This window comes from Oncorhynchus clarkii, chromosome 18 (genome assembly GCF_045791955.1).
Source record: "Oncorhynchus clarkii lewisi isolate Uvic-CL-2024 chromosome 18, UVic_Ocla_1.0, whole genome shotgun sequence".
In the NCBI taxonomy this organism is placed as follows: Eukaryota; Metazoa; Chordata; class Actinopteri; order Salmoniformes; family Salmonidae; genus Oncorhynchus; species Oncorhynchus clarkii.
Window position 1 is genome coordinate 12,670,982 of NC_092164.1, and position 13,765 is coordinate 12,684,746.

Below are 13,765 nucleotides of genomic sequence, written 5' to 3' on the forward strand. Positions count from 1 at the left end.
GCCTCTGGAGTATAGACAGACCAGAGAGAGCAGATATTTCACACATTACAGACGTCACTCAACACTTTTCCTCTCTGTTCTTGTTTTAAGGCCCACGCCACACCTAGGTGGACAAACACACACACACACATACGCTTAAGCCCACATGCAAAGAATCTCTCTCTCTCACACGCACACACACCGCTTTGAGAGGCAGGGAGGCTGTACAACACACACACACACACTAGAGTACACACCCCTTTGAGAGGCAGGGAGGCTGTACAACACAAAGTTCCATATAAGGGCATGTTGATGATGTAATGCTCCATAGGCAGGGAGCATGCAGTGAGACATATCTTATTGTTTGGTCTCCCTGCTGGAATGTCCACATCACAGACCGCTGTGTGAGAGCTGAGAGACAGAGAGAGTACGGCAACATAATGAGCTTCAATCACTGAGGCTGCCACCAGACAGACCTATGGAACAGGTAGGAGGCAAAGCAATTTTAACTCGACTTAGCTGCTCTGTTGGCTCGTTATGGAGCACTGTGACTGAGTGCAAGGGGGAAAGTACAGCTTTGATATTGACATTCAGTTGGGTTAGTGTAAAGAATTGATATCTGACTCTGGGAAAGTTGTGTCTTTTGGGATACAATTATAGGCAATCTATTGGAAATCATGGTTTCATTCAACAAGTTCATGAAAAAAATGTATTTTGGAAACTGTGATTACAATTAAACGGATGCCGAGTACAGTAACTAAATATTGTAACAATTTGTGCACAATGTTTATTCCCTAATTGTGATTTTCAAATGTACCATTGAGGGAGGACATTGATAGAAGCTGATTCCGTGTGTGAGTTAAAGCTATGGGTAATTCAGTGGTTCATTTCCTAAGTGTAGTTGAACGGGCCACTCAACACTCACACAACACTCTAATGTCTGTGAGAATCCGGGGGAAATGTGCATGGTGAAATCAAAAAGATGGTCATTGTTATTTGAACCTGCTCTCCTGTGAAAAATGAATCACTTCTGAGTGATACATTTATGATCCAACAAGTTAAGTTTGAATATAAACTCAGATATTATAATGAATTCAAAAACCAGAAAAATATATATATTTTTTTTTTGACGAGCTATTGATTGTGTAACATACAGCATAGCCAGCTAAACCCCTAAAATGTAACTATTAAAAATAAAATATTTAACTAGCACAGTCATTCAACTGAAGGCATACAAATATTGCCTATAATTTTATGAGCCCATACTGCTTACTGATTGCCCTCTGCTGGACGTATGCTGGCCAGCTTCCTATGTCTCTTTCATAAAGCATTCCAGGAATAATCCTCCTAACAAACTGACTGCTTCTATCTATTTACACTAACATGAACAGATCATTGTTTTATAATGTCTTTTGTAAATTATGTGTATGCTCCTGTGTGAAAGAGGCCTAGAACCTTGGTCTCAATGAGACTCCCTGTTAATATAAATGTCAAATCAAATCTGGTGTTTTAAGGGAAAGAGCAGGATATTGACCTATAACAAGGGCATTGTCTTGGACATTGACTTCTAAAACATACACACAGAATACTGGCATGTCCTGTATCATCTCAGCAGCAGCACTGTTTACAGAGTCTGAGCCATAGTTTCCAGCTCTGAGGACACTGGCCACAGCTGCTTATTTAAATGTGAGGAAAAGCCCTCTGTGGCCTTCGCCATAATGGTGGGCATGGTGACATCCTGCTGCCGGCTGTGTGTGTGTGTTTTCCCCTCTGCATGCTGATGTTGCTCAGAAGAGGTCAGTAGGTGAATGGTTGGTTTTGGGTTAATAGCCATCTGCACCCACACCCATTTCTTAACTGCTTACCATGCAGAAGGCATCACTCTATTTTCCATGACATAGAAACTCCTTATGGGAATGTACCGTTTTAGACAGACTGACTCTATTTGGAAAATTGGCAGTGATAAAATAAATTGTCCAATCAAGTGTGGCCTTTACCGTACCTTGTAATCAAAGTCAGAGTCAAAAGTCGCTGTTCTCTGCAGCTGACATCTTGTATAACCAAGTTTGATGGTAAAGCCGTATAAGGATGAACTGGGTAAACTAGTACATCATTCATTGGCAAACGTTGAGAATTTCAAGTGGTAGCCTTCAAGCCCCTCGTATTCCCCTTTCAACCATATCGTCACAGTTGACTCACTGGCAGTTCAACTTCTGCTCTCCCAAGTTGTGTTATTCGATTGTCAAGTCCCACTAGTCCAGCAGAATTCTGAGTCCATGGGAAACAGAATCCAATGACTGTCCCTTAGGAGGGACACAGTATTCTCATGTCAAGCGATTAGGATCCTAGGGAACACATGTACTTCCTCTCCAGAGACATCATATAGCCTACAATGTCTTGGCTGATCTCAAGCACCTGATTAATTATACATGGAAGTTTCCCTGAATGTATCTTCTGTTTCCATAATGTATCTTCACAATGTAACCCTCTGTGATTAAAAATGGGGAAACCAGGATGACTTGTGCTAACTAGCAGAGTCTAAAGTGCAGGACCTCGGCTCACATTCTGTTCTGGTTTGATTACATCACTGGGAAAACGGAGCATAACTGGCTAGCGCAGATAACTGCTAGAGTAAACAAGGATACAAATAAAGCAGTCTAGCTCTAGCTACATTCTAGCTACATTTGCAGGCCTTTATATGGCTGCCACTCCTCTGCTCTGCCCTGACGTCTCAGCAATGTTAATAGAATATCATGATTTAGATGATTTTTTCTAAATGATCGTTTCTGCCAGAAAGACATGTCTTAGAATATTGTAGAACTGACTACCACACATTCCCATTGTGAACTTTCTCAGTGGGACACTAGAGGCCTTTACAAACTCCTCCCCATCTGATGCTTTCCTACTGTACATCAACTTCAAGCTGATCAGCTTTGATCATCAGATCTCTGGCACAGTGGAGCATGTGGAACATGTGGAACATCATGGGATTAACATCATAGGGCATAGGACAGCCCCAGCCCTACCATGGACCTGCCTTAGCCCCAGTTCTACCAGCGACCATGCTGACATCATGTTCCTCTACAGGAGACTAGGTGTAATTAGTGATCCCTGAGAGAGGCCCTCTGTTTATCCAGCCAGGCTGTAATTGCCTCTGGAAGCAGGGGGGATTCCTTTAAATATATAACCAGAGAGAGAGGGAGGCAGGGGGTAGTAGAGGAACCCCTTAATTAGGGGATTGTTCCATGCCAATGCGACATCTGTGCTAGCACGCTGGCAGCTGCACATTCAGCAGTCATAACATCCCCTCCGACACTGCCTGGAGCGGAGGCACACTGGCCCGGTGCGATGCATGCCCTGCCAGCTACCGTGACCCCAGCTTCCCCCGTGATTCTGTTACATATGCTGTATATACAGTAGACTGTACATTTACACTGGGCATACACCTACACACATGCTCACAAGTACACACTATGAACTCAATATCACTCTAGATGTTAAAATAACTGCAATATAAGCTTAGTTGTTTCTTTAAGCAGGGTAGGTGCTTGAAAGAGGGCTGTATTCACTGGGACATTTCAAAAACAGCAGTGTGGTTGAATACGGGTTTAGTCTACAGTTTGATGGGGACTGATGGGAGTATTCTTGTCAGATAGGGGTCAGGGTAAACATTCAGCATTCTAGAAAAGTCTAGCCACCACAGCCAAAGATCAGAGTGCATTTGGAGGGAACATCCTCACACAGTACAAACACTGCATTTAGTCCATTCTCTATTATTTTTCTTCTTTCAAGTAACAGTAGATAAACAATACAGGACATCAGTAATCAGTCATGCAAATCCTAATAAGGGTAATCTAGATAGTCATTCCTATACAAATGGACTGTAAGAAGTACTATTTTGGACTTTTACTATGGCGTGTAGAGTTTCCAACCCATATGAGAGTTAACTGCTATCGGGGGACCTTAAAAGGAACACACTGCAAGTGTATGTCAGGCTACCGACTTGGGAAAGTTAGCACAGTTATATTTATGATTTGTTAAAGTTTCCATTACATAAAATGTCAAACCCCTTCAGAAATCCATTCAGTATGGTCAGACAAATGTGACACCCATGAGTGTTTATGGTGTGTCTGCATTCCTACTAATAATAGGCCCGATGGCACTTTGGGAATAAGAATTAGACACATTTGATACTTCACAAGCAAACAACGAATGACAATTTTCTACCAAGCTGATACACTGTATATTGTTTATGTTATATTATTGATGTCGTGTTATGTTGCTCCCTGTGTCATCCATCACCTTCTCCACCCATGTGTCAGTTGACCAATGTGTGTATCAGTGAAAAGTTCAACATTCTTTTTTATTCAAACTTTTTCTCTTCTTCTTGTGTTTTTCTTTCAGACTGAAGTTGCTCATTGACCAGGAAAAGGCCTATCAGGAAAGGAAAGAGGAGGAGAACAACAAGAAGGTCACCAGCCTAAAGGAGGAGCTGACCAAGCTGAAGTCGTTTGCGTTGATGGTCGTGGACGAGCAGCAGCGCCTCACAGAGCAATTGACCCAACAGACTGCTAAGGTCCAGGAACTGACTGCCAACGCCTCCCACACCCAGGAAGAGCTGAGCTCTGCTAATGCAAAGGTGCAAGAGGGGGAGGAGAAAGTTTTTCGCTTGGAGACAGAGCTAGGCGACCAATCCAGTCGCTTTCACCAGGAACAGGAGACCATGACAGCCAAACTGACCAGCGAGGATGCCCAGAACCGGCAGCTCAAGCAGAAACTGTCCACACTCAGCCGGCAGCTGGATGAACTGGAGGAGACCAACAAGACCCTCCGGAGGGCCGAGGACGAGCTCCAGGAGCTGAGGGACAAGATCAGCCGTGGGGAATGTGGCAACTCCAGCCTCATGGATGAGGTGGAGGAGTTACGGAAAAGGGTTCTGGAGATGGAGGGGAAGGACGAGGAGCTGGTCAGAATGGAGGACCAGTGCAGGGACCTCAACAAGAAGCTGGAGAAGGAAGCCAGCCAAAGCCGTAGCCTGAAGGCTGATGTGGACAAGCTGAACCACAGGATCATGGAGCTGGAGAAACTAGAGGATGCGTTCGGCAAGAGCAAACAGGAGTGCAACGCGCTAAAATGCAATCTGGACAAAGAGAGGACAGTGTCAAATGTTCTGTCCAGGGAGATGGACATCCTGAAAGCGAGGGTCAAAGAACTGGAGGCCGTGGAGGTTCAGCTGGAGAAGACAGAGCTTACACTAAAGGAAGACCTCACCAAGCTGAAGACGCTGACGGTCATGCTGGTGGATGAAAGGAAGACCATGGCGGAGAAACTGAAAGCGATGGAGGACAAGGACCATAACAGCACTGGCAAACTGCAAGCTGAGCAGGACAAAGTCACAACAGTAACAGAGAAGCTTATCGAGGAGAGCAAGAAAGCCCTAAGGTCGAATGCTGAGCTTGAGGAGAAAATGTGTGGCGCCACCAAGGACAGGGATGAACTCAAGGCCAAGCTCCAAGCCGAGGAGGAAAAGAGCAACGACCTGCAGTCCAAAGTTACCATGATGAAGAAGAGGTTGCATTCACTGGAAGCTGCAGAGAGGGAATTCTTGAGGAACAAAGCCAAAGAGGAAAACATCAAGGCGCCCATCGCCAACCGCTCCCAACAAGAGGACTACAAAGTCAAAGACCTTACGCAGGAAGTTGAGCGCCTGAGGCGAAAACTTAAAGATATGAAGGTTGTCGAAGACGACTTGTTGAAGACTGAGGATGAGTTTGAGTCCATGGAGAAGAGATACTCCAGGGAACAAGAGCGAGCAAAGGCCTTGATGGAGGAGTTGGAAATATCCAGAAATGAGCTTTTAAAGTACCAACTGGCAGAGAAGCAAGAGTCCAACCAGGAGCACATCCTCTACAGGCGTCTGAAAGAGGAAGAGGCCAAGTCCAGTCATCTGACCCGAGAGGTGGCGGCCCTAAAAGAGAAGATCCATGAATATATGGGCACAGAGGAAAACATCTGTCGCATGAAAAACGATCACTCCACCTTGCAAAGAAAACTGACTCTGCAAGAGGTGAAAAATAAAGAACTGGCCAGAGAGATGGAGACCCTCAATCGGGAGCTGGAGCGATACCGTCGCTTCAGCAAAAGTCTCCGCCCAGGCATGAATGGCAGACGTTTCTCAGACTTACAGGTGTGCACCAAGGAGGTACAGACAGATCTAGCAGACCACCTTCGACCCAACTACAAGAGCATCGCCCCACTGGAGCGGGCCGTGGTGAACGGAAAACTGTACGAAGAGAGTGACTCTGAGGACGATCCAAACTACAACAATGAGCTGCCCCTCGCCCAATGTAACCCCTCCCTCTTCAACAATGTCAACAACCTCAACAACAACATCAGGAGAGTCCCCTTTCTCAAAACCAAAGAAAGCCACAACCCAGTCAATGGGAAAGTGCAGGTTCCCAGACAGAATGGGAACCATGTGCAGCAAGGAGACGTGTTTCTTACACACAGCCCCGGGCAACCACTGCACATCAAGGTAACCCCAGACCACGGGCATAACATGGCCATGCTAGAAATCACCAGCCCCACCGCAGAAAACACCCAGTCATACACCAGCACTGCAGTCATCCCCACAAGCGGAGGTCCACCCAAACAAAGAATCACCATAATTCAGAACGCATCCATCTCCCCGACTACCAGAAACAAAGCTCAAAGGTCCCCCTCGTCAGATGGTTCCCCCTGCACTCCTGATCGAGCCATATCTCCCTTCACCATGACCACATACTCTAGAGCGATGACCCCAGACTCCTCTGGGTCGGTCACACCAGACAGGGCTATGTCACCCATCCAGATCGTGTCGGTCACAACAGGCACTCCTGACCGGTCCCTGTCCACGGAGCCAGTAGAGGTCATGGGAGGTCATGCAGTCTTCAGGGTGACACCAGAGAGGCAGAGCAGCTGGCAGGTTCAAAGGTCCAACAGCTCCGGCCCCAACGTCATCACCACGGAGGACAACAAAATCCACATTCACTTAGGGAGCCCCTTCATTCAGAGCTTAAACACTACACCCCAGCCTGTGAGCCCATGCTACTCACCTGGACAGGAGCAGAGATCTCCTGTATTATCCAATGGTACCCCTGTCAAAGGCAACAGCAAAATCACAAGTAGCATCACTATAAAGCCAACATCCACCCCAATCAAAAAGCCTTCACAAATTACAGTAAGTAATGCCTATGATTGACTGATTCCCCATCCCAAGAGACCTCACCCCATTAGTAAACCCTAGTTTGTCCGTCTCCCATTAGTACCACCTATCCCAACCCAACCTCCTCAGTCCCTAGTCATCCGATCTTGATCCATCCACCTCCATTTTACTTGATCTGTATGAAGAGATGCCCTACCTAACCACTTCTCTGTTTGTGATTGGGGTTTGTTTGTTTGTTCGGTTCTGTTTGGAAAGATGTTTGCATGCATGAATTGTCATTCAAATACAAAACAGAACAATAACCCTTTGAAGGCACTTGTAGTAAGAAACGTTTACTGAACACCGGGGTAACTTTACTGTATATGCTATTTGGTAAATATATCATGTACTAAGACTATTCACTGATGGACCGTTTCAATTGTGTTTAAACTTCATATTACACAACTTGCATTTTGTTTAAGCTGATTTATTTTCTAAATATTAAAGTGTGCAAAAGTTATGTTTTAGTTTGTCATCCATGCTTGCATATTTCATTTACTCATTCAGAAGTGGTAAACCCTGCATGCTGAATGATGAAAATTAGGAATATATTTCAAGGTTAAAATATATATTTAAATGTTTTTTATTTATGCATGTTTTCTAACTTCTAGTTTTTATATTTTATTTGTTCATTGTGATCTAATTTCAAGTGCTACCTTAACCATTTGAAATAGTATTCAATCAATACAACTACTGATAGCAGTCCATTGTCCTTCAACCATCAAGACACACACATACAATGAATAGGACATTTTAGAGACACTTAATTTATGTTTTTTACTAGCAGGACTTTCAGAAGAACTCTTGTGTGAACATCCAGAATTTATTAGAAAACGGGGGGGGGGGGGGGAGGCCAGGGAATTCTGACATGTGTTTTCTTGGCTGAGTTAAATTCATAGGCTGGTGATGTCATAGCTTCTCCTTCTATCCCAAACACAAAAACCCAGTTACCAAGAGTAAAGACTAGCATGAGTGAATTTGAAGTTCCTCTTTAATGATACCATGGAAAGTCCATGTAGGTCAGCTTGGACGAACGAGAGGTGCTTTAACTGTTGAGGGTCTTCTCCAAGTGGATGTTTCTTTGCTGCAACTCTCTGCATCAATTAGAATCAATATTCTTTACGTTCATCATAGTGTTGTATGATTCTTTTGCAAATACATACAGTTGTTTTAATGGCAAATTATCATGCAACCTACACAACAATGCAAATAGATTGCAGTAGAGGAATGAAGAAAAACCACACTCATCACTCAAAGCACTGGCTTATCACGAAGAGACTTCTGAGTGACACTGGTAATATAAAGCTCACCTGAATGAAGCATAAATGTGTCAGATCCATTCATGCATGTGAAAATGCACACCCAATCCAAATACCCTCTGTATCACTATAAAGAGGTGTCTATGTCAAGCTTTAAATCGATTCAGGCTGGGAGCATTGACATTTGGAAACAGGATCCCAATCTCTCAATGCCCAAGAATAATTTGTAGGCTAAACAAGATGCTATTCATTCAAGGGATCAGAGCAGCTGTGTCCTTAAATATCCTCCATGTCATTATCTATCTGATCGTACTTATTCACATCTAGTGAGGTCATTGTTTGAGCCAGGCAGATCATATGTTCTGATGTAAAAATAACATCACAGTCCATATCGACTGAGAGCAAAGTGCAAGTAGTATGGATGATGGCTTCATAGTCTGACACACCCTTTCCCTTTTTATATCTCACTTGACGCATGACCTTTGGCATGTCAGATAAATCTAAGGTCTATGTAAGCTATACAATCACACAGCACCATCCATCCACTGTGCTGTTTTTCAATACAGAAAGTACAGTAGCCAATCAGAGGCGAGACTAATCGTCAGTGTACATCACAGGTTAACCTAATGTAGCAGGCGTAAAAAGACGCCTGAGCGGAGTTCCCACATCCATTATTCAGGGGAAACAGAAGTTAGGTTGAAAATATTGTATCCCTGAAAAGCGGTTTCTGGCGACCCTGCATTGGCCTATCCCAGGCTAGTTTAGGAGTTGATGGGATTCATGTGTAGTTTACAATAACGGTCATCATCACAATGGTATCCAAACACCTTGACCGATAGGCCCAATGAACAAGGAGAGGAAAATAAACGGACAAGGCAGGGCCCATTTCAAACAAAGGCCTCATATTGTGAACTAAAGAGGATACTGAGGCTCAGTAGTGTGCTGTGAAATAGTGTCTCGCACCACAATCCAAGCACCAAACAAATCCTGTGTTTTGTTGCCATGGAGACAACTGTGCATCTTTGCCAGTATTGCAGAATGCAGGCCGGGCTAGTGAACTGCAGGCTGGTCTGTCCGTGGCAGAGGAAGTGCTTACTCTAGTACTCCTGTTGCATGCCTCCAAAGGGAGGAGGCTTATAATTAAAGGTCATTCCGTGTAAAATCAACATGGCCCTCTGACATGACCCACACAGATTTTCTGGTCCATTAACCTCATTTTCAAAACACATTTCAAATTTATGTCCTGCATGGATTTAAGGACATGGTTCATTGCACGTTTCAGAATTAATCTTTGAAACCATAAAACACTTAAACACACTCACTTACAGTTGGTCTTTAACAGCGTTTAACCACTCACTCCTTGGACTAGGTAGATTCACTCAATAGCTTTCGGCATGTAACTGGAGTGTCTCACAAGAGCTCTCCCTCAGAGAAAGAAAGAGTGATGAAATAAGCTGCAACGTTTAAAACTACAGTATAATAACCTATGTTGCGCAACAGGTCTGGGAGAATGCCTTAATGTGCATGATGAACCGCCTCCCCAATGACACCCTATTCCCTATATAGCACACTACTTTTGACCAGGGCCCATAGGAATAGGGTGCCATTTGGGACGAAGTCATCATCATCTATTCCCCTTCTTGTCTTTCTTTGCTCTAGGTGCCCTCATCATCATCCCTCTAGTCTCACATGCAGTTACATTAAAGCCAGAGGAGAAAGAGAGAGTTTTTTTTAACTGAGCAGAGAGAGAGAGAGGTTTAAACTGAGCAGAGAGGGGGGGTTTAAACTGAGCACAGAGAAAGAGAATGAGAGAGGTAGAGAGGGATTTAAACTGAGTAGAGAGAGAGTGGGGTTTAAACTGAGCAGAGAGAAAGAGAGAGAGAGAGAGAGAGAGGTTTAAACTGAGCAGAGAGAGAGGGGGTTTAAACTGAGCAGAGAGAAAGAGAGAGAGGGGAGAGGGATTTAAACTGAGTAGAAAGAGAGAGTAGGGCTTAAACTGAGCCGAGAGAGAGTGGTTTTTAAACTGAGCAGAGAGAGAGTGGGGTTTAAGCTAGGCAGAGAGAGAGAGAGAGAGAGAGAGAGGTTTAAACTGAGCAGAGAAAGAGAGCGGGGGTTAAACTAAGCAGAGAGAGAGAGGAGTTTAAACTGGACAGAAAGAGAGGGGTTTAAACTGGGCAATAACTGGGGTTTAAACTGAGCAAAGTGAGAGAGGGGGGGGTTTAGACTGAGTAGAGAGTGGGGTAGACTGAGCAGAGAGGGGTTTAGACTGAGCAGAGAGGGGTTTAAACTAAACGCAAAGCGATAACAAACATGAAGAGCTCCTATGGTGACATCACCTTCTGGCAGAGCTGAGACGGAGCGCTAGGAGCATTAGCTGACAGTTTAAGCTGATTGTGCAGTAAACAATGCAGTGATGCAAACCCCATGGGAGACATTTCCTGTGACTGTTTTGGCAGTTGGTGCTAAAACACATCCAATACCTGTCTCCAAACATTTTCCCTCCCCACTCTCTCTTATAAGCCTTCGTTGGGAGCAAAACAATTACTTGTGTCTGAATAACTCTATAAACTCCAAAGATGGTTTCAGAAAGGGAATCATGGATTTCTTAAGTTCCATTCTTTACAGAGGTCGGTTGTGTTGAAAAAATGGTCAAAGCATTACTTAAAGAGTACTGTTTTATTAGTCTACTTGTTATTCTGCATGCATACATGAGCCTGTACATGTCTTAATAAGCATGTCGTGATTTATTTTGTAATGTGTTTTGTCAAAAATTGCTAGATATTTGCTACTGTATGCCAAAAAACATAATTTGGCACCATCTTGTGGTCAGTTTGATAAACAACCTACAGTTACATATCGTAAGGATATTGATCCCTTTTTTCTCTCTGTCTATTCTCAGATCCCCTTGGAAGCATTCCGACGCCCAGGTCCAACCAGGATCCCCAAACCCAAAGCCTACAGTACAAAAGGAACAAACAGTGCGGTCAATCCAGGGCCGAGCAATAAAGTACAGCCCCAGACAGCTCTCTCCTCAGAGAAGACGCTGCAGGGTACTCACGAGTGCAGCCAAAAACCTAAATGTGGTCAACCGCCCCACTAGAATATAACGTCACACACTTGGATGTATCATCACATTATGATCTCAATTATGATGTATTCCTGTTGCTACAAAGACTTCTGCTTTTGTGTGCCTCGGTATTGATAATGAAAACACCAAAATAGGAAGATGAGTAGGCCTAGGTTAACTAGCATACGTGTTTCACAAATAAAAATTAACTGATCTGTCTGTGTAAGCAGCAGGGGTGCAACTTTTACTGGGGACGGGGGACGGGGAAATGTCCCCAGTTTTATAATTGGAACGTGATACAAAACGAGGCAATGGTGTACTTTAGGACCATGTGGACGCCTCGGAGTGGTTGGGTAGGAAAAATAAAAAATTAAATATATATATCATGTCCCCCCACCTCTAAAACTAAAGTTGCACCCCTGGTGAGCAGTAATTGCAGTAATTGATCAATTATGATATATATATATGGTATTAATGGTATTAGTAAGAACAGTAGCCTAATATATATATATATATATATATTAGGCTACTGTTCTTACTAATACCATTAAAATATGAATGTGTATTATCCCCTTGAAACATGAACTGTATTGCTATTTTAATGTGGTAGACCTATCTAATTTACATCCACTACTTATTTAGTCTAATTCTATGAGTGGCAAAAAAAAGGAATGCTATCAACAGTTTCAATAATGTACATGTGTATTATTGGTATTTTATGTTGAATGCGACCTCCTCAGTGATGATCTCTGAAATGTAATGATCAGACTATTAATTGGTTATCAATAAATATTGTTTTTATACCTACATATATATATATACACATTTACATTTTATGTTATATATAAGAAACCCAGCTTGCTCTGCCTGAAATATGGGACATAAAAAAAACTCCCAATCTGGTGGGAATATGAATTGTGCAAGCTAATAATTGTTTTTTAAAAATTGGTAATTCTCACAGTATTCCATCACAGAATTTCACCACTGTGTAAATGATCCTCCAATTGCAAAGCACACACCTGTTTCGACGATGACAAATCATTTTAATGGGTCAGGAGTAATAAGGGCAGTCTGATCAGAAAACCACACCTGCGTGGTTCATTCTTTGCGGGAGATGCAGATTATCTGTGAAGTTTTCTTAGCAGTAGCCTCCAACCTGTTATATGAGGTACTCCAAATTCATGCCCGGGTGAGACAGATGGGTATCCAGATAGGTTTGGATTTGTTCCCAGCCCGTGTGGTGGTGGAAGGGAATGAGGAAGTAGATGTGCTGGCTAAACAGGCCCTTAGGAGAGAGGAGGTGGATGTGGAGGTGCCGATTAGCAAGGAAGAGGTTTAAGGGAGTAATAAGGACAGTTGTGGTGCAGAGATGGCAGGAGCAGTGGAACAGCAACACTAAGGGCAGGCATCTATTCCAAGTACAAAGGAAAGTTGGGGAGGGGAGGACGGCAAGAAGAGAGAAGAGAGGAGGACATCTTTACAAGGCTAAGGGTGGGACACTGCAGGTTGAATAAGACATTAAATGTGATAGGAAGGGGAAGGGGTTTACCCGGCAAGTTAGGACAATTTACCCGGCAGGTTAGGACAATTTACCCAGCAGGTTAGGATAATTTACCCAGCAGGTTAGGACAATTAACGTAGCAGGTTAGGATAATTTACCCAGCAGGTTAGGATAATTAACGTAGCAGGTTAGGATAATTTACCCAGGAGGTTAGGATAATTTACCCAGCAGGTTAGGATAATTAACGTAGCAGGTTAGGATAATTTACCCAGGAGGTTAGGATAATTAATGTAGCAGGTTAGGATAATTTACCCAGCAGGTTAGGATAATTAACGTAGCAGGTTAGGATAATTTACCCAGGAGGTTAGGATAATTAACGTAGCAGGTTAGGATAATTTACCCAGCAGGTTAGGATAATTTACCAAGCAGGTTAGGATAATTTACCCAGCAGGTTAGGATAATTTACGCAGCAGGTTAGGATAATTAACGTGGCAGGTTGGAAGACTTAGATTAAGGTTAGAAAAAGGGTTAGGTTTAGCTCAAATGCTCTGCTAACCTGCTCCCTCTAGTCACCAACCACAGGAAGGTGTGATTACTGCCAGGAAACAGAGATAGTGGAGCATGTACTGATAGTGTGGTCAGTATGAGAGGGAAATAGAGATCCAGTGTGAGGGAGAAGGGGGTAGAGGAATTGAGTTTAAAGAGCATACTCAGTA

At 43.5% G+C, this 13,765-nt stretch overlaps 1 protein-coding gene across 1 annotated transcript in view; it reads left to right on the forward strand.

Annotated features, from left to right (window-relative positions):
• Window positions 1–11,852, forward strand: part of LOC139373007 (filamin A-interacting protein 1-like) — a 90,660-nt gene extending 78,808 nt beyond the window's left edge. Inside the window, exons 5-6 of the mRNA XM_071112955.1 lie at window positions 4,384–7,198; window positions 11,381–11,852. Of these exons, the coding sequence (XP_070969056.1) occupies window positions 4,384–7,198; window positions 11,381–11,581 (3,016 nt within the window). The 3' untranslated portion in view covers window positions 11,582–11,852. The remainder of the gene's footprint in view (window positions 1–4,383; window positions 7,199–11,380) is intronic.
• The last annotated feature ends 1,913 nt before the right edge of the window (window positions 11,853–13,765 follow it).